General features: G+C 30.3%; 1 protein-coding gene across 1 annotated transcript in view; it reads left to right on the forward strand.

Moving 5' to 3' along the window:
- Window positions 1–24369, forward strand: part of Msh6 (DNA mismatch repair protein Msh6) — a 109351-nt gene that overhangs the window by 80038 nt on the left and 4944 nt on the right. Inside the window, exons 22-28 of the mRNA XM_085818150.1 lie at window positions 593–691; window positions 6299–6418; window positions 12776–12863; window positions 13266–13355; window positions 15531–15685; window positions 18765–18896; window positions 21630–21697. Coding sequence (XP_085674276.1) covers window positions 593–691; window positions 6299–6418; window positions 12776–12863; window positions 13266–13355; window positions 15531–15685; window positions 18765–18896; window positions 21630–21697 — 752 coding nt within the window. The remainder of the gene's footprint in view (window positions 1–592; window positions 692–6298; window positions 6419–12775; window positions 12864–13265; window positions 13356–15530; window positions 15686–18764; window positions 18897–21629; window positions 21698–24369) is intronic.

A 24369-nucleotide genomic window follows, 5' to 3' on the forward strand; every position in this document is an offset into this window, starting at 1 on the left:
TGACTCCTCCCCCCCAAAAAAAACTATGAAATTCTACTCCCTGCTTCCTAAAATTACATAATGATTTATCCTTGTATAGCACCTCAAAAGATGGCTGGCATGAAAACTGAGTAGCTGAAGAGAATGCTGTTGAACATTTGACAAGCAATTAAACCATTTGACAATAAAATGAAACATTATTTCAAATAAGTAATGCCTCTGTTTGTTATGCAAAATTGCATGCTAAAGAAATTCATTGTTTGTTAGTACTGTATTTTAACTGCAGAGAAAGAGAGTTTTGTCAGATATAGTCTGATTCACAGAATATGTGACAATTTAATGGAAGAGAAACATGCTGATATAAAATTTGAAATTAAGCAAGAAAGAAAACTTAAATTGACATAGATTTTTCAAAATCTTTCCAATGTAGGTTTTTTTTTCCTTTGCCTAATTTTAAATTTAAGAGTTTCTTTCATTTGCTTATCATTTTATGGTTTTTATTTATATTTATGTATTTATTTAATTTTTTTATGTGCACTGGTTTTAGGTATTTCAAGTTTTTGTAGAAAAACTTTCTGTTCTAAATTTTTATTCTTAATCATATTTTTTTCAGCCATTTTTAGAAATCATTGAAGGAAGACATCCAACATTATTGAAATATTTTACGAATGATGCATACATTCCTAATAGTGTTTATATTGGACCTAAAAGGGTAAGCCTTTCTGTTTGCATCTTAAATTAAAATTAAGATTATTCTGTTAAATTTTAAAGAATATACAAGGTGTGCCCATAATAAAGTAACTAGCCAAATTAAAAGACCAAACAATAAAATAAAAAAGTAAAATTGTTAATGCTTGTAATGTCAGCTATTAATAAAGCCAATTTAAACTGGTTATTTTGTTATCTGCATATCAAAATGCCAGAATCATCTTCATTTACTGACAAGACATAGCACAAAAACATTTTCTTTGAGAATGAATAATATTATAACATTAAATTTTGTTACAAATTAAGTAAATCTGCTACCAAAATGTTAGAGATGTCTCAAACAGTATATGGCGATGCATCGTTGTCAAACACACAAGTGTATGAATGGTACAATGACTTTAAATGTGGGCACGGAAGCACTGAAGATGAATCAAAAATAGGGTGCCTTATGACTTCAAATATTACATGTATTTTGCAAATGGCTATTTTCAATTCCTATAAACAGTGTTTTTGATGACCTGAATAAAAGCTGGAAAAATTGTATGAGCTCTTCTGGTGATAATTTTGAAGTCAATGAATTTATTTGAAGGTTGGTAATCTTTTTCTTATTTATAAAAAAAAAAAAAAACTGTCTGGTTAGTTTAAGGTGCATATTGCAAATTTGAATAATTCAAGCCTTGATTGTTATATAAAAATTATTAACCCCTTGACTAATCTGGGCGTATATATATATGCCCTTCTGAAATACTATCATTTGCTTTGTGCTGCTACCAGTAAAATTATTTGCAAAGCTTTGGAGTGTAACATCACAGTGACCTTGACATAGTTTGTGGAGATGGATACTATTTTAGAAGGTATAACACTGAAACCTGATATTACACTTTACTAGTCTAAAAATAAATTGATCGAAACTCCATATTTTGGGATCTTTTCTATTATACAAATATTTTTATTATACTTACATCTTTTTTATTACACTCTTACTCTAAACATTAAATTTTGTATTTTTATTTTTTCGTTTATTCTTTATTTTATGAAAGTAAACAGCTTTTAGACAGCAAAGCTTGCACTTATGTGCCCCCAATGCATCACATAACCATGCATGCCTGTGTAAAAAACGATGGCACTGGGGAGTAAATCTTGTACGTTTTTCGCAGCAGTTAAGGGCTTAAGGAATAATATATAATACTATTTCAGAAATAAAAAAGTTTATATAGACATTTATGAAAATATTGCGTAAAATACTTTTTTTTAAAATTGTAACTCAAACAAAATCTTTTTCAAAAAATTCTCTCTTAAAAATAAACATCTCCTATTAATTTTTAAAGAAAAAATCCTTAAGGAACTTGGAAGCATTATAAAATTTTAATGTAAAAAAATTCAACAACAGTTGAGTAGTAAGCTTTGAAAAATGATAGGATGGTGTTTTTGAACTCATTCGTTGAATGAAAACAACAGTACTGTTCATGAGAGATGAGCGTTTGGCAGACTGTCATAGTAAGTAGCATAATATGAGAATATGATGAAAATATTTTCAGAAAGTATGCTTGATATTGCTGCATGAATATTTAAATGTTGTGAAACTCAAAGATGTGATATGGAAGATGTTTGATGAAGATGCCCTAGGAGAAAATATGTGATATAATTAGTTCAATAAATTCAAATCTAGTATTTAAAAATTGTTAGCATTGAATATAAATTAATGTGAATACTGAAGTTATGAAGCATGTTCTAGTAAGTAAATTACAGTAAACTCTCGCTGAGAATGGATTTGCAGAGTATGATTTTGCATGCACACATTACCTTACATGTTATCTCCATTTAATTTGTCCAACGCTAGAATTTTATTCATATGTAATGTACTGCAGTGCATTGGATGCATTAAAATCACAACATAATTTTTAAAAGAGAACCCCACCCCAATTGCACGTGTTTGGCACTGCCTGTTTAATAAATAACCAAGACAGAGTTGTGATCATTTTTCTCACATTAGCAGAGTTATAATCACATATTAATCAGCCATTATCCTCTTCTCATTTTGCGTTTCTATTTTTTTAATTTACAAAATCCAGTGTGACATCTAAGAAGTAGAATGAAGATGATATAGCAGCAAAAAGATGCACTGACATTATCTCGGAAAATTGAAATTTTACATAAGTTAAAAAATGCTACACATATTTCTTCACTTTCAGGGAAGCTAATGGTAAAGACATCAAACAGAACAAAATATGGGAAAGTGAGGAAAAGATTTAGTCTAGTATCAAAGTTTTAGCCAATACTTTGAAAAGGTTACTCAAGTTTCAAGAAATTTTTTTCAACATGAAAAATTGGAATAAAATAGTTGGATTGACAAAGCAAATAGCAATGAATGATTTTTAGATATTGGAGAAGGAGAAATCAAAGAATTAAACGAGAATAAATTGTTAAAAAAAGACACAGGACCTATAGAATTTTGCAGAGAAGATTGACCAAATGAAGAAAGAAAATATTTTATAACAAGCATAAAAAAAGTTTGCACTCCGTACCATGAAACTTGTGTTGCGTCAAGTATTGTTCCAAGCAAAAATACCAGCTTGGAAAAAAAAAAAAAATAATAATTGTATTACATGCCTACCTATTAGAAAGTAATAAAAATCTTTTCGATTAACATTTCTTTCATGTTTAGCTTGTTTAAATTACACATGCTGTCATTGTTGTGGCTCATCTGCATTGTTTGACATAATCAGAACAAGGCCACAAATTTTGTTGTGGTAAGAAGTGCGATTGCTTCTGGCACTGGCATGAACTTCAAGCACCATATAGGTGAAGTTTGCCCAATTCTGCCGAAATTTCGAAGATGAGCACCTCGGGAGATGGGTTGGTGAGTCTTCCACTCTTCACCCTATATCACCAAACCACTCGAGAGAGCTTTCAGCTTGCTGACTTTTTTAGTACCTTCCTGCCACATAGGCACTATACATTCATGTGATGCCTTCTTCGGGGCTCTAACCCGGGCCCTTCAGTATGGCAATCAGCATCACTAACTACTGTACTATGTAGGCAGCTAAATTATACAATTTTTAATTTCACTCACATTTTTCCCATTGAAAGTTTTCATAATGTGGTTTTGCATGTCTGCAGTATACTAATGATGTAGCCCCTCGCATTTGATAAGGGTTCATTGTATGCAACTTTATGGTAAATTTCAGAAGAGCCTAATAATAATACAACTCTTCGACAATAAATAGATCTGTAAATTGGTGAAATAAGAATTCCATGACTTAGTAGAACAAATCTGACTACATTGTTATTCTATTATTGTTACTTTGCATACAGAGGAATATGGGTATATAGCATTGCAGTCAGTATTTTTGCAGAACATAAAAACTTTTTGCTTGCTTCATGACTTGCTTGACAGAGACTAGTAGCTAAAAAGCTAAGATCTGGCATAGGATTAAAAAAAAAAAAAAAAAAAAAAAGTTATGAGCAAATACTAGCCCAAGGAAGAAAAGGATAATGCTGAGTTTGTAAAATTGTTTCATTTGTGAACAGTTATTAGTAATATAATATAATCATTAATGTTATATTCATCAAATGTTTCTGCAAAACTCTTCCTCTATCTGCTTTTGAATTATGGAATAGGAATATTTCTCTTTGTAAAGCACAAAAACATACCCTTGAATCCACAGCTTGTTTACATGTGACATTTTAAAAGAAGAATAAATTAAAAATAGATGCTATTTTTCATTTCAGATAATAAGCTGTAACCAGAAGATTTTATTCCAAAACATTTTTTTTTTTTTTTTTTAATTCTTCATCAAAATTGTTCTAAAAATATGTAATCACCCTCTGTAGTAATCACCCTCTTTTCCCCTTTCATTTATGTTCCACATTCAAGAGGATTCATTTTTTAAACCAAATTTTAATGTTTGAAATTAACAAAAAGATCCAACATGCTGATAAAAATATGAAATTCATTTTTGTTGTATTGGTACACATTGTACTTGCATACAATACAATACCATGAAATATTGAAACATTTCTGGCTGATATATTAGTTTGTTTCTAAAAGTTGTAATTTGGGATTAAGAAGGTACAGGGTGACAATTATTGAACTATATGAAATAAAACATAAATTATTTATAAACTACTGAGTAATGAACAAATTTCAAATTCACAGAGTGCACAAACTTTAATCAACATGTAAACATGGCTACAGATATTCAGATTTAGGTTTTGACATGTTTGATATGCCTGTCATCTTTGGCTATGATGTAGTGCAGATGAATAGTAAAATTCTGACAAATGACCCGCTGAAGTGTCGCAACATCGATGCTGTCGGATGACCTCCTGAATGGCAGTTTTCTGTTCAGCAATAGATTTTGGGTTATTTCTATACATATTGCCTTTAATATAGCCTCACAAAAATTAGTCACACATGTTCAGATCCGGAGATTATGGCGGCCAAACGAGTCCCATTCCAGTGGCTTCTGGGTACCCCAAAGCCAGAGTGCAGTCCCCAAAGTGCTCTTCCAGGACATCAAACACGCTCTTGGTCCGAACTCTGTCTTGCATGAACCACATCTTGTCGAAATCAGGGGCACTTTGAATAATGGGTATGAAATCATTTTCCAAAACCTTCACTTACCGGTCAGTCATCACCATGCCATCAACGAATATTGCACCAATTATTCTGTGACTAAACATTGCACATCCCACAGTCACCCTTTGCAGCTGGACAGACTTTTCGATTGTGAAAATCGAATTCTTAGTCCCCCAAATGCACCAGTTTTGCTTATTGATGAACCCATCCAAATGAAAGTGGGCTTTGTTGCTAAACCAAACCATAATTCACATCAAATTCCTGTTCGTCAATTCTCTCGATGATAGTGTTGGCGAAACACAACCGCTGTTCCATGGCTATGGACCTTAATGGCTGATGGGTTTGAATTTTGTATGGGAAGAGATGCATGTCTTCAACAACAATTTGTCGCAGCATCTCCCGGTTGTTTCCTACCTGGTGTGCAGATTGTCTGATTGATTTCCTTGGGCTGGTTTGAAACATAGTGCATATCTTCTCGATGTTTTCAGGTTTTTTCACACTTGTTTGTCGACTGACATTTCCAACACTGTGGTTACAAACACTACCGTTTCTTCAAACTTGCGAATCAAATTCTTGATTGTTAGCACACTTGGACCGGCTGTCTTCAGCTTATACTCGGTCGCAAACTTCCTTTGAGCGGCAATCGGGCTGTTATTGCTCGCATAATAAGTCTTCGCAAGCACTATATGCTCAGGCATGCTGTACCGCGACATTTTCACTTGAAAATAGCCGACAATAACAAGTTGGTGCGCATGCATATACTAGTTCCCATCATGCCCAGCGTCCAACCATGAAGTTTGAACTTCATCACGCAATATGTTCATAAGTTATGATGTTTTTTTTTTTCATATAGTTCAATCATTGTCACCCTGTAGGAGCATGGATCCCTCCCCAAAGTGATCTGTTTCTAAAGTTAGATTATCTACTTTTTCAGCTTTATTTTATTAATTATATATTTGCAGTATTTTAAAAATTATGACTTATTAAACTTTTTAATGTCCTCATGCAAATTCATTTAAAACAAAATAGGAACCTGAAAAAGAAAATATTAACAGTGGAGGACAATTAGTATTGGTCACTGGCTCAAACATGGGTGGCAAATCCACTTTAATGAGGCAAGCTGGAACTCTTGTGATAATGGCTCAAATGGTAAGTTCCATCTAATTACAGTAAATGTCCCTTAATGTGATCGTGGTAATGTTATCATTTTCATCAAATTGCTGAAGTTCTACCTGACTGTATATTGAACTGTGGAAATAGTTGCTTATTCTGATCAACAATTTGGTTAATATAATAAAAATATTATGGAATAGAGTTTTTAAACTAAAGTTACCAAAATGTTCAAAATGGATTTTAAAAATTGCCATGTGACAGAGAAATTAGTGAATCATTTAAAATTAGAGGGGAGGAATGAATTTTGATGTTGATTTTTAATAACTCTCCTGATTTTGAGGGCAATCAGATACAGGTCTGTTTTCTTCAGGAGCAAAACAACATTTCTGTAGAATTTGTATTTATTTATTTTTAAAGCATCTACACCAAGCTAAGGGTTCCCTTCTTTTTTTTTTTTTTTTTTTGCCTAATTTAAAATTTTACAGTGGTAAATTTTTAAATTGCCACTGTAAAATTTTACAGTGATATCTCTTTCAATGAGAGATGCTATTCAAGTATTAAGATTACGCATACAGCATCTGCCAGGTTATTTACTTTTAACTGAAATGTTATGAATGGGTAGTAAACAAACTTTTGTATTTTCCTGGTTAAAATGCTGAAAGTTATATAACTTTCAGCATTTTAACCAGGATTATGCTTATATGTTTCTAGTTATTAGTCTAAAGGGGCAATTTTCCCTGAAGGACTATTAATTCCGTTTTGGCATTTTGCATTGAAAACTTTAAAAGGCTGTATCACTTTTCAAATCATTGCCACCATATATTATCACCCTGTCTTATATTTAAAGACATTAAATGATAAAGAATTTGCATAAATGTATGTATGTTTCTCGCATTGCGATAAAAAAACGGTACGTAAAACCATGAAAATTTGAATAATGTAATCTTCCATAGAATATGGGCATGTGGAAGCCCTAATTTGAATTTGAAATTTGTTTATTGTCAATTTTAGATCTTGTAACACTTCAACGAATTTGTGATAAAAAAAAACTAAATTATTTCATAGCATGCAATGGCAAAACTGGGGGGAAAAATATATATATATATATATCTTCGACATGTGAGACTCTGTATTGGAAATTCTAAAAATATGCTCATTTAAAAATTAGTTTGTGATATTGCTGTTGAATTGAATTTTATAGTTTGAGTATGTAGAATATGATATTTAATAAATAAAGGTAACATACAAAACGTTAAAAAAAAAGGACCCTTTGGACGTAATTTAAAATTGAAACCTTTCAGAATTTATATATATATATATATTTACGTTAAATTGCCTTAATTTCCATTGCTGTTTAGGATAGATTTCTCATTGTTTAATGCTGTCGTTCGGTTGATGTTATCAAAATAGCCGTGGACAAACTTGATCACATTACGTAGCACCTGATGTATAAAATTTTTTGAAAGCATTTCTAAATTTTTGTTGATTTATTTTGCACACATTAACATTCAAAATGTAAAGCAGTGTAGAAAAAATGTGACCAACGGTGTTCTGCCCACTTCTACCTGGTCCTGTGGGCAAAGTGTAATAGCATACATAATGAAATTATTTTAAAGCATTTTATGAAATGCATAGCTGCCAATTCTTCTGTTTTTTCATCACATCTACTGATCTCCTGGTAGGGATCACATCTTCTGATCTCCTGATCATCGAATCTCCTGGTATTTAATTTTTAGCCTTTATTAAGGAAAGTGTTTTCCAGTATTAAAGGAAATTTGTTGAATGAATGAAACTTAAATTGTGCAAATTCTATCTTTCACCCCTAGTGATATTCAGAATAATTTGTCATCTTCTTGTTAAATTTTATTTAATTTGAAATATGTTTTATTTTTATTACATTTTATTGACCTTTACCTATTACATTTTATTTTATCTGAGTTAACTGGCATACTGCAGGTAGGTATAGATTTTTGTATGAGGAATTAATCGATGTTTAATCAATTAATATTTGTATTATTTTACTCCATTATATTGTACATTATGTATTTTATCAAGATAAATGTTATATACACCAATTATTAAAGAAATTTTCATCGTAAAAGTACTTCGATAAATAAAAGCTTTTTCTTTTTTATTCGAGATTTTCTCACCATAAAAGTTTAAGAAAACGTTAACGTAAAATTAGCCAAAAAGCATAAAATTTAAAATATCTAATAAAATACTGATGTATTTTACATTGGAACTGTATTACAACTTGTTCAGTAACCTGAATCTTGAAATGGCATTACAGTGCAACATGAAAACCCAGTTTTTCAGATTTCAAAGTTGGGAACTATTGAAAGATGATGTGTCAGAAGTGCAGTATTTAATTATCATTGCATTACTGGTTTCTTAGAGCTGAAAAATTTCATGTATGACTGTGAAATAAATGAAAATTAAAGATGTAGGTTTCACAGCACTTATGAAGTAAAATGACCTCTGTTTGTCATATGTGCCTAACTAAACTCTTTAATGCTGTGGATAAATTGATAGTCTGTAGCAAAAATTCTTAGTCTTAAAAAAAAAAAAAAAAAAAAATGTTAGTGAACTGATAATGAGAATTGGTGATGAGCAGTTTATTGTCTAAGTTCATGCAGAATGTGTTAAGTAGGTGTAAATTAAATGAGTTTGTATTGAAAGCAATCTTCAGATAATAAGCACTGAAGATCACTGGCTGATATCAAATGTCACTTATCAGTAAATTACTGAATTTATTAATCTGCTTGGACGAGTGGAGAACTCTAGTCAAAAATGAATAAGAGGAGGAACTCTTGTCAAAAATGGATATGGCTATGCTTTCTTATTAAAATTCTGCAAGCCGAGACTAAATATCCATAACCCTATTTGTATAATGTATTAATTTGAAATTGACTAAAAATGAGTCTTCTGTTTCTTCTTTTGTATTATCTGACACCCAGTTAATTTAAAAAATTTAAGTTAAAAAATTTATCAAAATGTTAAATGTTATTTTAATAACTTTTTTTTTCAAAAAAAAAAAAAAAAAAAAAAAAAAAAAAAAAAGCTTTCTTTCTTGTCTCTATTACTTTTGCATTTGTATCCACTTCTCAAATATTGCCACCAAATGTTATCTCCATGAAAAGAAATATATGGCAACATAAACAAAAGGAAGTTATCACTTTTCAAAGAGATAATGTAGCAAATATTAAAAAAATGCATAACAGGTATATTGCCAGGTATTATATTTAAAGAAATAATATAGTTTATATAAAAAGTTGCATAGTAACATCTAGCACTTTATCAGGAATTTTAAAGATATCCAAGAAAAATATTTTGAACTTCCATGCACCACTTTGTTGCCATTTGGTGAAGCATAACATGTTTAATTTCTCTTTTAAATTTAATTTGCCTGTTACTGATTAATAAACTAAGCAACTTAAGTGATAAATACAGTTCTCTACTCTTTTATTAATTATTAGTGGATCCGTAGCTTGATTTATTAAAAGCATTACATATTTTTTCTTTTTTATAGTAAGTATTTTAGGCAGCTCGCTGCTCCAACGACTAGTTATTTGAAAAGTGAAACAGACAGCAAAAGCTATTTGATGCAAAAGTTAGATTCGAAAATAATAGCCCTTCAAGGTTAAAAAATGCATGAACACTATGTTGGGAATTCTAAAGGTATGCTATTTTTAAGAAAGTTATGATTTTGCTGTTGAAATTTATGTGGCATAATTGTAAAGAAAGTGAAGTCAAAAAAAGATGTGTGAGCAGGATTGAGTTCCAAGAGCAGGTAGATAATCTGTCAGCTGAACATGAGCATAAAAATCCTTAACAAACCCTCTGATGAGATATTAAAATCGGAACACTTTCAATTTTTTTTTTTTTTTTTCCCCCCTAATGTTAGAAGTACTTTTGCACTTAATTATACATCATTGGCCCCCTTGCATCAAAGATGCATGTGATTGGAGTATGAAAAAAAACAAGAGTAGAATTACAAAAAGTAATTAACCTCATTACAATAACGACATCAAAACTGGAAAATGGAGGAAAAAAAAAAAAAAAAATAGTCAGATGTGACAGAGAAAAGCTGCATCAATCCTCTAGCCCACCAATATCAATTGTATAGGTTTTTTTTCCCATCAACGAGGAAAATTTGAGCAAACGATCTCTGCCGATCTCAAATTTATGATTGTACAAAGTGCACAAGAGAATTTCATATATATGAGTGCGGTGCAGGTGTTTAGAGAGATAATCATGTCCGGTCTCCAAACAGAACACTGGATCTGGGAGAGTCCAGGATATTACAAATTGAATCCTTTCACTTATTCCTAATTTCTTCAATTAATTTAATATAAAAATTTTCCCTCATAGCATTTTTTACTATTTTTTTTTATTGATTTAAGTGGTATCCCATTGTTATTTGATTGTAAAATTTCAGTTCCCTTTTTAACAAGTTTATCAGCCCATTCATTGCCAGCTATTCCAGTATGAGGCAGGATCCACTGTAAGACAACAGTCATCCCTTTTGAGGCTAGAAGAAAAAGAGTTATTCTGCAAGATTCAGTAATTATTTATTCCACGACATATGTGCAGAAATCACTTGAATGGCTGAAAGGGGGGGTCTGAAAAAATATTTATGCTTTTTAATAGGATTGTTGTAACAATATTTGTTTTGTTGCAACTCTTATTTGCCTCTAGTTCTCCATCAAAGTTGGTCCAAAATGAACCAAGTGAAGAATAGAATGCAAAAAGCTCTGAATATACACTAGCTTCAACTTTGTCGAGCATTTTTGATCCATCAGTATATATGTGAAGCCAATTATTCTTTGGATACATGGAGTAAATTGTCTCCATGGCAGCTGCTTTTTATTCACCATCCATTATTGATGACTTTTTTTTTTTTTTGGCATACATCAAAAACATTTAATTATAATAGATCCTTACAACATTTAATTCTAATAGATCCTAGGTAAATAGAACCTGTAGGTTTTAATAGTTCTTCTTTGGGAACAACCAGAAGGGTATAGTCTGACTTTATTTTTACAACTTTCTGCAAAAATCCATCCTGAGTTTTCAGTTTTCTAGGTCTAAAGGTAATATGATCTCCTGGATGCTTCTGTCATTATTCTTCAAGCCCATTTCTGTTGGTTGGTGGTACAGAGTAAAAGTCTGATACACAATCTTGTCAATATTTACTTCCATTTGATTTTTTGTAGACCATTCATGTGTTTCCAGAGCCTATTTGGCACTAGACACCATTTTATTTGTAACATTTTCTAGGTGAAGTCTATAGTGTCAAGTCACCAGCATACAGAGTATCATTTCATACAGAGTTTCAGTATCATTTATTTTATGAATTATGCCAGGAAGATCGTTAATGTATACATTATATATTTTTCAACTAAATTTTACTTGTGGACATTTTAAAAGCAACAGATACTGTTCTTTATTACTTAAATCTTTATTTTTTTTAATGCTATGACTACTTAATATGAAGTAAAGTTTATTTAATTTACAATTCCAGTGGCCAAGTAGTTAAGACCGCAGAATTCTCTTATTTTGAATGCCAGTGAATGAATTAGCTGCATGGATATATTTTAGTTTTCTCCACCTGATGTGAATATGCACCATTTCTCTTAGAAAGTCTTCCCCTGAGGCAGATAACCCTAATCTACTTTGTTGTATTCAAACAAACAAACTTCGCAACAAACAAACAAAAACATTTATGTGACAACCTAGGTCTGCGCTTAGTTCACATGTGTTTTGGCTGGTGTTCAAAACAGGAATTGAATAAAAAGCTTGTGCAATTCTCTATTTTTTTTTAAAACAAAAGCAGATTGCTATGTATATGGTAAGAACAACAATACTAAAACAAAGGATTTCTTGAAAAAGGTAAGTGTTTATTACTGAAGTTTTTTGCCGTTTGAATTTTATTGTTTGATTGTGTTTCTATAGAATTCATAGGCAGGGCATCATTTTGAAAATTATGGCTGTCTTTCAAATGATTGTTAGCTTTTTGAAAAATTAACAACCAATGAACTTGTGAATGCTGTCAAAAGAAGTCATTGAGTTTATGACCTTTTGGTGTGGGGTGAGGTTGCGCAGATCAGCCAAGCCATGTAATTAAGCACCAATCCATGTAATATGAATTTCCAGACTGTTCTTTTAAAATTAATTTTTGGACGTCAAATTATAATTCGTAAGCTTATGCTGATATTCATTTTATCTTCTTCCATTAATGCAAATAATACATTTCATTTCTGAGAAAGGGTATCATTAAGATTAATCAATATTTGATTGTCATTGGTCATATAATGTTATTCGTTTTCAGATAGTTATTAAATGGTTTAAAAGTTAAAATGTTTGAAGTAATTGCAATTAATACTTTTATAGGGTTCCTACGTTCCTGCTGAATCTATGTCTTTAACTCCAGTTGATCGAATATTTACTAGAATTGGTGCTAGTGATAATATGAGTAAAGGTGAGTAAATGTGCTTTTTTTTTTTTTTTTTAAGTGACAGATTTGAATGTTTAGAAACATAAGAAATGCTCTTGCTCTAAAAATTACTTTATGGTACTCTTACAGATTCCATTGTAAGTCATAGTATGTATTTATACATTAAATGTGTAGCTGATAGGACACATTTAATGGATTATTTGCATTATTAATAATTATTTTTGAATTGAAAATTGTAGAAATTTTGTATATTTCATTATGAATGTTAAATAATTTTTTTTCACAGTTTTCATCAATAAAACTTTTTAGGGTCAATGTTTTTCTTATTAAACAAATATTTAATAAGAAAAACAATTATTTTGGTATACGACATTGCATAGTAACTTGATTATGCCCTTTCTTTAAAAAATATAAACTATTTTTTAGGAGAAAGTACATTTTTTGTAGAGGCAAGTGAGACTTCAAGCATCCTACACCATGCCACACTCAATTCCTTTGTTTTAGTTGATGAACTAGGTGAGTTTATTTATAAAATACATTATACACCATTATTTATCTGCATTTTTATATACTTTGATAATACATATTTCAGTTATCCACCATCTTAATCTACTATTGCAGTGGGCTCATGCATTTTAGTTATGCATTTGATGCAAATACAGTGCTTGCAATTTTAAAGATATTAAGCTATAAGTTTATGTGCAAGACTGCTATTGAAGTAAAAAAGATAGAATGAATAGGTTAGGGCTATGTTATCGTATGCTTGTGTTTTATTGGCCATGTACTTGTGAGTTGGGTAATGTGGGTGAATTTTCCACATTGTTTTAGTCAGTATACTTAGTTTGTCATTTGACAATGTTTTGGTAAATATTCAGTAAGTAAAATTTAAAATTTGTTTTATTTTTTAATTTATAAATTTTTGTTTTGTTAAAAATGTTTTAAATTGTATTAAAAACGTTTTGGACTATCAGCTGCTTTTAAATCAAGCATTCGGCCTGCAAGCAGTTTGAATTTAAGATCACTGCACTATACTAAACTGCTGTATTTTCCCAGAAAGAAATTTAGACAGGAAATTTTGCACTGAGAGTTTTATTTTGCTGTATATGTTTTTCTGTCTTGTTTTTCTGTTGCTGTATTGCTGTATATGTGCAATTCAAGGTTGTGCAGCATGTATGTCAACTTTTACAGTTTTTATGGTGAAGAATTGTAACTCTGGGGTCAACTTCAGATCTGTCAAATCTCTCTCTCACTCTCCCCCTTTTGTGTGTGTGTATGTTTTGTTGTTTTTGTTGAGGTAGAGGAAAGGATGTTAGAGCATTTATTAAGCTGTGCTTTCTTACAATGTGTGCCTCTAGGTCTGGCAATTAATCATTATTTTACTGGCAGCCCTCTGACGGGCATTGCTTTTGTGATCTGCTCATGAAGAAATGTGTTTTAATGCTATTGCATTTAATTGGATAAATTTGTTATAATTACTTATTTTAGTTCCTATTTTCACAAACTTCCATTTATTAAAAGAAAATAAAAAAAGCAAAAATGTCTCATTATCAGATAAAGGTGGTTATAATGCTCAGGCAGTTAAAATGGTCTTAGGTTGACACTATTTGAATTGGTAATATTTGGATTTCTTCGGGATTTTTCTTTTTTTCCAAATATATTAACATTAATATAATGTCATTAAGTTTCTGATAATGTTATATGTACAATTACATGAAAATAAAGCACATATCTTACCATATTCTTGTTTTATGATATCTGACTTCCATATTTAGTGTTTAATTTGGAAACTTTTTTGACAAAATTTCATTAATCCAAAGAAATCTGATCAGAATTGGTGATTCCAATATTTATCAAACATTGTTTACATGTAATTATAAAATTTGTTTAAATATTGATAATAAACAATATTGCCAATATTTTGATCAGTTTACAAAGATGAGTTTCTTTGTGTTAAAGAATCACGCTAAGAATAATCCTGTATACCTCCTCTAGAAAGCTGCACTGTATATTTGTCTGCAGCCACATAGACAAAATGCATGTTTGGTGAGCTCCACATTTGTGTAAGGTTATATGCTGCTTGAAATCCACATAAAGAGTGATATTTTATGCCAGCAGACTGCTTTTATCTGCCATTTAAATAATGCCCTGAACCACCTGAATGTGCCTTTTCTGCATACCTATTCCATTACAAAATCTGCTTATTTTGCATTTATATTTTGTCCGATACTTTTGAAAAACTTGTATACATGCGTGAGCGTTATTTAGTTGCTGAAGAAATGTTATGGGTACTTGACATACAGATCAAATGCATGTAACATTTTCTGTAAATATGTGTAACATCTAAAGTTAAAGTCATAGTCTGAGCCACCTATTTGGTAAAATATCCAAAATGGTATTTACTTTACCATTCAAATAAAATGTATTATAGCTTTTAATAAACTTGTTTCTTAAAGCAGCAGCACAAAATCCAAGCAGTTATATTTGTAAGTAAGCTATATTTTTTATATAATATATACTGAATAGAATTTTAGATACTTAATAAGTGTAGCTGCCATGTGTTGAGATACATTCAAACACATATATACAACCTTCATTAATTTTATGTAGTTTACCATTTAATAATAAATGTATAATGTAATTTTTATCATGTTGAGCAAATATTCATGTTTTATTTATTTATTTATTTTTCAGGTAGAGGAACTGCTACTTATGATGGTACAGCCATTGCATGTGCTGTTTTAGATTACTTAGCTAACACTGTTGGTTGTAGAACTTTATTTTCTACTCATTACCATAATTTAGTTGAAAAGTTTTATTCTCATCCAACGGTTGGTCTTGGTCACATGGTATGTTATTTCTAATGGGGATTAATTTAATATTATATTAATAATTATGTATATAAGAAATTTTAATTAATACGAATAGTTTCTTGTTAAAATTATTGTTGTAGAAAATGATTTTGTTTCAATTTCTTAATATTGCATTCTTTCAATCAGAGGCAAAAATTAATTCTTATGTTGTGTAAAAATATATATTATTTTTCTGAGGATTATTTCATATTTCTGCTGTGAAACCCAGATGGTAGTTTGCTGAGTAAAGATGTGATAATTTTTTTCTCCTAAGTTTTTAGTCAAGAATTGTGATAATTTTCTGAAGTTGTTTTCAGTCAAAAATGATAATTATCTTATATGTCTGTTTCCAAACACACACTTTCACATTCTCAATTAAAATGTGTATATTATTCTTTGTGATTATGGCACTTTGTACAAATTATGTATTAATGTGAAAACTTACAGCCAGATAATTTTTTAATTACGTACAAATTCAAGCATTAGAGAACCATAGGTCTAAAATTCCAAATGTGTTGTTTTCCAATCTAAATATGCAAATTATGAAGACCGTATATTCCTACGTATACCGCTCACTTCTAATACAAAAAATAAAGTTGAAATTTTTGGGTGTGTGTTGATGCTGAATATAAAAATTATAGATTTAAAAATAGGGAAAAGTTAGATTTCTGCAAGTACCTAAAATGCTGCTTATCTGAAAGAAATGACATACCTTACAAACTTAAAAATTTTCATTATCAGGTTACATGAAAAGTTCATCCTATTTGTTGTCCGTAATATCTTCATGCATATCATCTCATTCTATATCATCGTCACCATTTCACTGTTCTGATCCATAAATAAATTATTATCTTCCATTCAGGCTAGAGTGTTAAATATTATATATTTTTAAAAAGCTTTTGAATTATGTCAGTTTCAATTTCATTCCATGCTTTTATTACCCACTCACACACTATTTCTAGACTGGCATGATGCATTTAGCGAAAGAGTGCATGTTTATACAGCATACATTTTTAAAAGGGTTTCAAATTATGTCAGTCTCTACACTGGCATGATGCATTTGGTGACAGAGTGCACGTTATACAGCAAATACCTAAAAATTACAAAATGGAGTGTGGAATCATAGGTGCACGTTTTACGCCGGAATATAGGTGCATATAAATTGCTGCTACTTATAAAATTATCAAGAAAATTGCTTATACTTATGGCAGTACAAAGTCTAAAACCTGGATATCTACTATCTAGACATCCAAGCACCAGCCCCCCCCCCCAAATATCTCTTTCTCTTACCCACAGAATCTAGAAATGAAGAATATAAAAAAGCAAATGCTGTCACACCTAAGCCAATAATTGGAGTTGTATTGATGATGGCAAGATCACACTTTCAGGCTATTGAATGTTTCAGGGAAGGGTATAGGGCTTGCATTATATATTTGATGTCATGTATAACTCCTGTGGTTCCTAAACTCTGCTGCTTGTGGCTGCACCAGCTCTGGTGCTAGTCCTCTTGGAGAGTTCACATTCTCCTATCTGACATAAGAAATAAGTAAAGCTGCAGTATTCTCATGTCTGTTTGTCATCTTAACTAGATTTAAATGGATGATCTAAAACCCGTAAATTTCTGGAATCGCTGAAGTCTTGATAAACCCAGATCATTGACGTACTATATGTCTAAACAGTAATTTTTTGTCCCTACCACAAATAAATAAAAGAATCTTCTTTAACCATATTTGCAAACTTAATTTTATTTAATCCACATAACTAATCGAATAATTTAAACTTGAGTCTTTTATGATCAAAACATAATTTTGAGGATAGCACCTTTTTGACTAAATAGATATTCAGCTCTGAGTACCATAATCAAATATACTCTAATTTTAGGCATTTAATGTTATTTATTATTTTTCAAATGAAATGTTAAATTTATATATATTGTAAATTTAGCTTTTAGTAACTAGAAAAGTGAGAATAGCGTTATGTTATTTTTTAATGGATGTAAATATAAAGTGGCTTTTACATTTTAACCGATTGTCGCATATGAAAAGTCTTTGTTGTTATTGAAAACTGCAGTACAATAAAGTAAAGAATGTGTGGCTGTCAAATCTCCCAGTTTTTAACCACATCTCCTGATCTAATAAATCACTGAATCTCCCAGATTTTAATTTTTAGCACTTTTAACTTAATGAAACTTAAGTTTTGCCAATTCCATTCTCTCAATCCTAGTGTTTTTTACGTTTTATTGATCTACATTACTACATTTTATTGATCTTTTTCTTTTAAATTTAATTTGATCTGATTTGCCTTAATCTGCTATAAATGTTTTTAGATTTTTATATGAAGACTAAAGAATGTTTAATTTGTTAATATTTGTGCTTTATTTTATTTTACTTACTATTTATTAATTTTATTTTCATCGTATTAAAAAGCAGAATTCGTAATTTAGGGAATATGAGAAGAAATGTAAACGATATAACTAAAGTTTTCCATTGTGATTATACTACCTCAGTCATTAGTCAGTGGATGGGAAAATCTCATTTTCCGAATCATCTGATTTTGAGTCACATTTTTTAATTTCATGAAGTGGTTATTCAAGATGAAGATAATATAGCTGAAGTCTTTATTAAGTTGACAGTGCCCCAGTCTTCAATCATGTAGTGTAAGGTGAAAGTACAGTATATTTTTAAATCCAGAAATATTGCTATCCTTTCTGATGATTGCCACCAGTGTAAAGATTTCAGTTGTTTATTTAATGGGAATTCTGGCCATAGCAATTATAGGACTTGAGCAGTAAAACTTTGTAACTGAACAAGAAATTATATCTCTTTCATATTTCAAATTTCATAATTTCTCATATGATCCCTTTAGATTTAAAGTTATGATATAAAGTATGGAAATGTATAAAAGATTTGCCAAAGCTCAGACAATTCCAGATTCTAGACTTTGTACTGCATTTAATAATATTTTATCAAGGTACTTTGTACTGTACTGATTGTGATAATATTTTAAATAGTTATAACTTTTTATACCTATATATCTTAAAATAATATACCTAAAAGTACTTTGCTTTCTTTTTCAGGCATACATGGTTGAAGAAGATAGTGAATGTCCAGCATTGGAACGTGTTACCTTTCTATATAAATTTATTGATGGTGTATGTCCAAAAAGTTATGGCTTCAATGTAGCTTTGCTGGCTGGTATTTCAAAAGATGTATGTATATCTTTAAAATAAACTTTTTTTAAAATTTCAGACAAGTTAAAATTGTATAAATCATATTTCTTCTGCATTTCAAGAATTATGTATGCATATTTAGTAAAAATATATATTAAAACATAAATAAACTAATTTTTTTAATATTAGTGAAATATTTTAATATGAAATTTGTTATTATAATAAAATTCTGACAAATGAATTTTCCAGAATATGTGATATGTTATAAGCTCTTGCAGAGTGAAATTATGGTAATCAATCTTAGAATTATTACTGTTTAATAGACCCCCATTGCTGCCAAGAGGAAATATCCATTATTGCATTATTTTGATAGACTGGTAGTTCTAGTAATGAACACACTATTGGCTTCTTTCTGATTTAACTGATTTAAATATAAGAGTGCTTCTGTTTGACCTGAATCTGAAGTTGATTTTAAGTTTCAAAACTAGTGAAAATTATTTGAATGCATGTTTGTATCTTTCATATGTGTAATATAACTGAGAATATTGTGTGACCGTGGTTTCTATTAACATAACATATTTAAATCTATAAGAATGCATTCACCTTCAGAGTAATTTTCCTGTACCATATTGTACAGGAATGCTGTACCATGTTGCATTATTAGAGCAACTTTTGAAATACTCTGCAAAACTGTTTGATGGAATAGAATAGAGAGTTCTTTGAAGTTGCTTGAATTCATTCTGCTGATGTATGCTGTCAGATTTTCAGTGTCCTAAAGAATGTTGTAGCATTGAGCCAATTCAGACTGAACTATAACAAACTTTTATGGGGAAATATCATTTAACTCTTGAACAATGAAAAAATTCACCTGAATGTTTCCTTTCACCATATCCTGATGTCAGTTTGATAACATATCATGACATCAGACATTATGATACCTATTATTATTATTATTATTATTATTATTATTATTATTTTTTTTTTTTTTTTTTTTTTTTTTTTTTTGCGAATGGTGGGGTCTTGTTTTTTTCTTTTTTTCCAACATTGGCCACTCCCTAGACCAAAAGTGATGGCCATTTTATTGTGGAGGTACCTAATAGGCAGCCACCATTACCTATGAAGGGACAGACAGTTACAACTATGCCTTCTCTGGGATTTGAATCTGGGCCCTTCAGTATCTGAATCAGCTCCTCTAACCACTATACCATCTGCTGACATGATACCTATTATGATATACTGTGAATATATTTTATGTATATCAGTCCTTTGTATTAGGTTGCTATAAATAATGCTTGTAGTAATCAGGTCAATATTCAAGTTCAAAAGACAACAGTGTATTGTATAACACATAAAATAAAGTCACATTGAAAATGACATTCAAAATCACATTTATGATATGTGTTGTAGCTAATTCATGCAATATCCATAATTGCATCAATTAGTTGGCAGTTGATTTTTATAATTGAAGTATTGCATCTTCCATATATCTTTGGTATCCACTTTTCCTGTTTTATTTGTTATATGCATCATTTTTTAATCATTCCTTCCTTCCCCAAAATGTTGTGCCTCTTAAACACTGCTCTGCAGCTTTTAGTCATTGCCCTATCTACTTTTCAGAGCAATTCAGTTAATGCCATGAAGACTAAATTATGTGATGTTGACACTATTAGCTTTTTTTAATATAACATTTTATAAATTCTATTTAAAACAAATTATTTGATTTGATGTTACTTGCTTGCATATTAAGCAACAAATATGCATTTGAGTAGGATAAAAAAATTATTATGTTATGAAATTTAAAATGGTTATTCATTCCCTTCTGTATAGTTATTGCTTACCAACAGTGTCCTTCATGTAGTTGCTGTGTGAAAATTTTGAAGTTAACAAAAATATGTATTTCCTTTCTAACAGATTTTGATTTATCACCAGGCTGCTTGTAGGGCCAGCTGCATAAAATTGTAAAAAAGAAACGAATAGTAAATAACATTAAAAAAAGAAAAAAATATCTAATGGTTTTAATGAGTCCATCTAGTGTAATTTTATAAAATATTTAATGTTTTAATAAGGTATATTTTGAAGTAAATTCATTTTCATTTAAATCAACCAGATTAAAAAGTAAAAATATTAAGAAGTGTTTTTATTGCTTTTAAATTGTTTGGTTTGTTAATCAGTAACACATAGATTAAATTTGAAAGTTAAACATTTTATGCTTTGCCAAATGGTAATTAACACATTGGCACATCAAAAATAAAAATATTATTTCTGGCAGTGACAACACATGAATTTGCTGATTCAGTTTGAAAGTTATGCTTTCCTGAATGGAAACACATTGCTTTTAAATTGAATTTATTTATCAAATATTCATAAATTTGCATAAAATATGAATTAAAAAGTCAAAATTTGGCTTTGAGGTGCAGATGTTTAGGTGGAGGAATATGCATGTTTAAAATTTGGGGCTTTTAGATGGCATTGTTTTTTCATAAGAATATTTGTGTGAAGAATATACCTACAGACTCTTCATTATTTAATATAGGGATGCTTAAGAGAGTGGTCAAGTTCTGTTTGCATTAATTAACATAGCTTTTAATCATAATATGGGATGAATGTTCATAATGTGTTAAATACTATCTGGTATCTTTAAAAATCAGTTTCATAAATTTATTTAAGTTTGTTTGTGGCATATTATTATTAAGTTTGAATATCAAATTGTATTAAAATATAATATCCATATTAAGATTAGAAGTTTTACCGAAAAAATACATTCAATTTTAGATTGTACATTCTGGCCATTTAAAAGCTCAGGAAATGGAATACTGTTCAAAAATCTCCAAATGCTTAAGGTAATTATTACACTTATATATTGTAGTTAATGACTTTCCCTTCAATGATTGTCTTTTAATCTAGTTCTTTATATTAAGCATATCTTTTCATTTCAGGAAACTATTATATTTGAGTCACATTTGTTATGCTACTCATATTTTAATTTAAATGCCTTATGAATGTATAAGATACCTTGTTACGAGAACATTTTAATTTCATGTATAATTGTGCAATAACCATCATACAATATGTATTATAACTTTTATGATTTATGGCAGATTTGCCTAAATCAAGATTTTAATATAAAATTATTCTTCAAGATTTTAATATAAATTTTTGCATCGTTATAATATTTATTTTATGTGATGTATTAATGTTTTGAGGTATGTTATTTGAAGGATTTTGATTAGATAGATGTTGTATAGTTATTATCAGGTTTTAACAAAAGTTTTTTACCATCGCATATATCTTCTGTGCAAACAGTTCGTGTTGGCATGTTTAATCATATTTTGTCAAAATTTTTTGGCATTTGAAAGAAAGAGACTTGCTTTAGAATATTGTGTTGTGAAATTTGTAAAAATCGTTATCATTAAGTACAAGGTGTCTGAAATGGAACTGTCATGCTACCAGAGTAGAATCATTATTTACTTCCAGTTCTGTTGCAAAAAGTCAGCTACAGAATGTAACCAAATCATGTTTGAGGTACTAATGTTGTATCATGTTCAGGGTTGCCACACTACCTGGAAAACCTGAAAAACTGGAAAAAGTCAGGGGAAAATTAGGGAATTTAAATATTTTAGTCAAAATCTGGAAAAGTCGGGGAATTTCATATGGCATTCCCGCCAAAAAGCAATTTTTAAACCAGTGTTGGAAGCGATCACTTTTCTTCACGAATTATGTATCGTATGAGCGTCATTCAGGCAGCTGATGTAGAGCCAGTTTTTGCAGCTGCAATCAGATTGTCTTTTAGAAAGGCAAAGCAAGTTTTCAGCAACTCTGGTTTCATCGAGAATCGAGAGATTCGCATGGGTATGTGCAGTGCATGTTGAACAAAAGAAAATGTCTTTCCATTCTCGTATAAAACAAAGTCGGTTCATTTCCAGTATACAGCACACACAGGATTTGGCAACATTATTATGAACAGTAAACCCAACATTTATGATGAGTGGTAAATGGGCCATTTTGGTGTTGGCGACAATTTTCAAAAAAATGTCAAGGATGTACCGTATACTAGAATTTTCCCACAAAATCTTTTAACCCTATTTTATCTTTTTAACAAATGTCTTATTTTCCATTTTGTAGTAAAATAAAAAAATAGTAAGCAGTCATCTAGGTTAACCATTTAATTTAACTAACTATATTTGCCAAGGTAATCAATAATTCAATTTAAGTAATCAACTTTATTTTAATGTTATTCATATAATTTAATGTTCCTTCTTCCCTCTATCTTTATTATGAGTTAATAATCCTTTCAAATTTTAGGCAGTGTTCTCTGGCATACTCCTGCAAATAATTCTAGAAGTATGATGACATACCATCACGAAATTTAATGCACATATATTTTGCTTATGTGTGCTGCTAAATAAATGTAAAATACCTGGATTTATTTAAAGATATCATTAAATATATTTCTTCTTTCGCTTAGCTGCAAAATATCTCCAAAAAAAGACATTTTTTAATCCAGATTGGGCAGATTCTAATCTCAATCTTCAGTGGAGAAAACAACTGCAATTATAGTTAAAACAGTAATGCTTTGGGAAAGCGATTTTGTCATATGTAATTGGCAAATTTTATGCTTTCAAGTCATACCATAATTAATCCTTTCGCCGTCCTCTCCTGTCCGTGAAAATTTCTCCCCAGCGACCCTTTGGTTTTCACATGTAATGTTGTTTTCTCTGTACATACATAACTTTCATAGTGGATGAATTTAAATGAATATTAAGTAAAATTATAAGGAAATGAAGCGTAATGGAAAAGTAATACTATCTTTGCTTATTTCTAACAGCAGGATTAATTTGATAACATCTGATCCAAGCAGTCCACTCCTCCCATTTTGTTGTAATTTTTTACAATTATTGTTTTTTTTTACAGTTCTTTTTCGTGTTTCAACATCAGTCATAGAGATTATGGACTGTACTCATCAAATGTATATCCTTCTTGTCTTTCCAATTCAGAACCTCATTTTTTCTCTTTTTCTGCTGAGACATTGAAAACCTTTCACTGTTTTCTATCTTATGTAAAATGGCACGAATATTCATAAAACCTGGGGGAGGGGGGAATTCAATGAGAAATAGAATGCCTGATTAGTACTGCCCTCTAGGAGGTATTAAAACAAAAAAACAAAAAATAAATAAAAACTCAAACAAATAAAACATTTAGAAAGCGTTTGAAACATTTAAAAGTTTTAAAATGTAGAAGAACACTTGAGGCGCGTTAAGGCCGCCCTGCAGAAGTTTCACTTGAACACGCTTGACGCATTATGGATGACGAAGAGTTTATTTACCTCTCAGCACAGCCAACACGCATTCTGCAGATAGACTGGAATTTTCTTAAAATACACCTGGAAAAGTCAGGGAATTTCATTCTCCTGTTTGAGTGGCAACCCTGCATGTTGTATGTGAAGGTTAAAAAACAAGGACTATGACATTCAAGAAATAGAGCACTCTGGCCAGCCTACTGATGTTGATGAGGC

This window comes from Stegodyphus dumicola, chromosome 6 (genome assembly GCF_044657685.1).
Source record: "Stegodyphus dumicola isolate Sdum_Otavi_A_Nest chromosome 6, ASM4465768v1".
Taxonomy (NCBI): Eukaryota; Metazoa; Arthropoda; class Arachnida; order Araneae; family Eresidae; genus Stegodyphus; species Stegodyphus dumicola.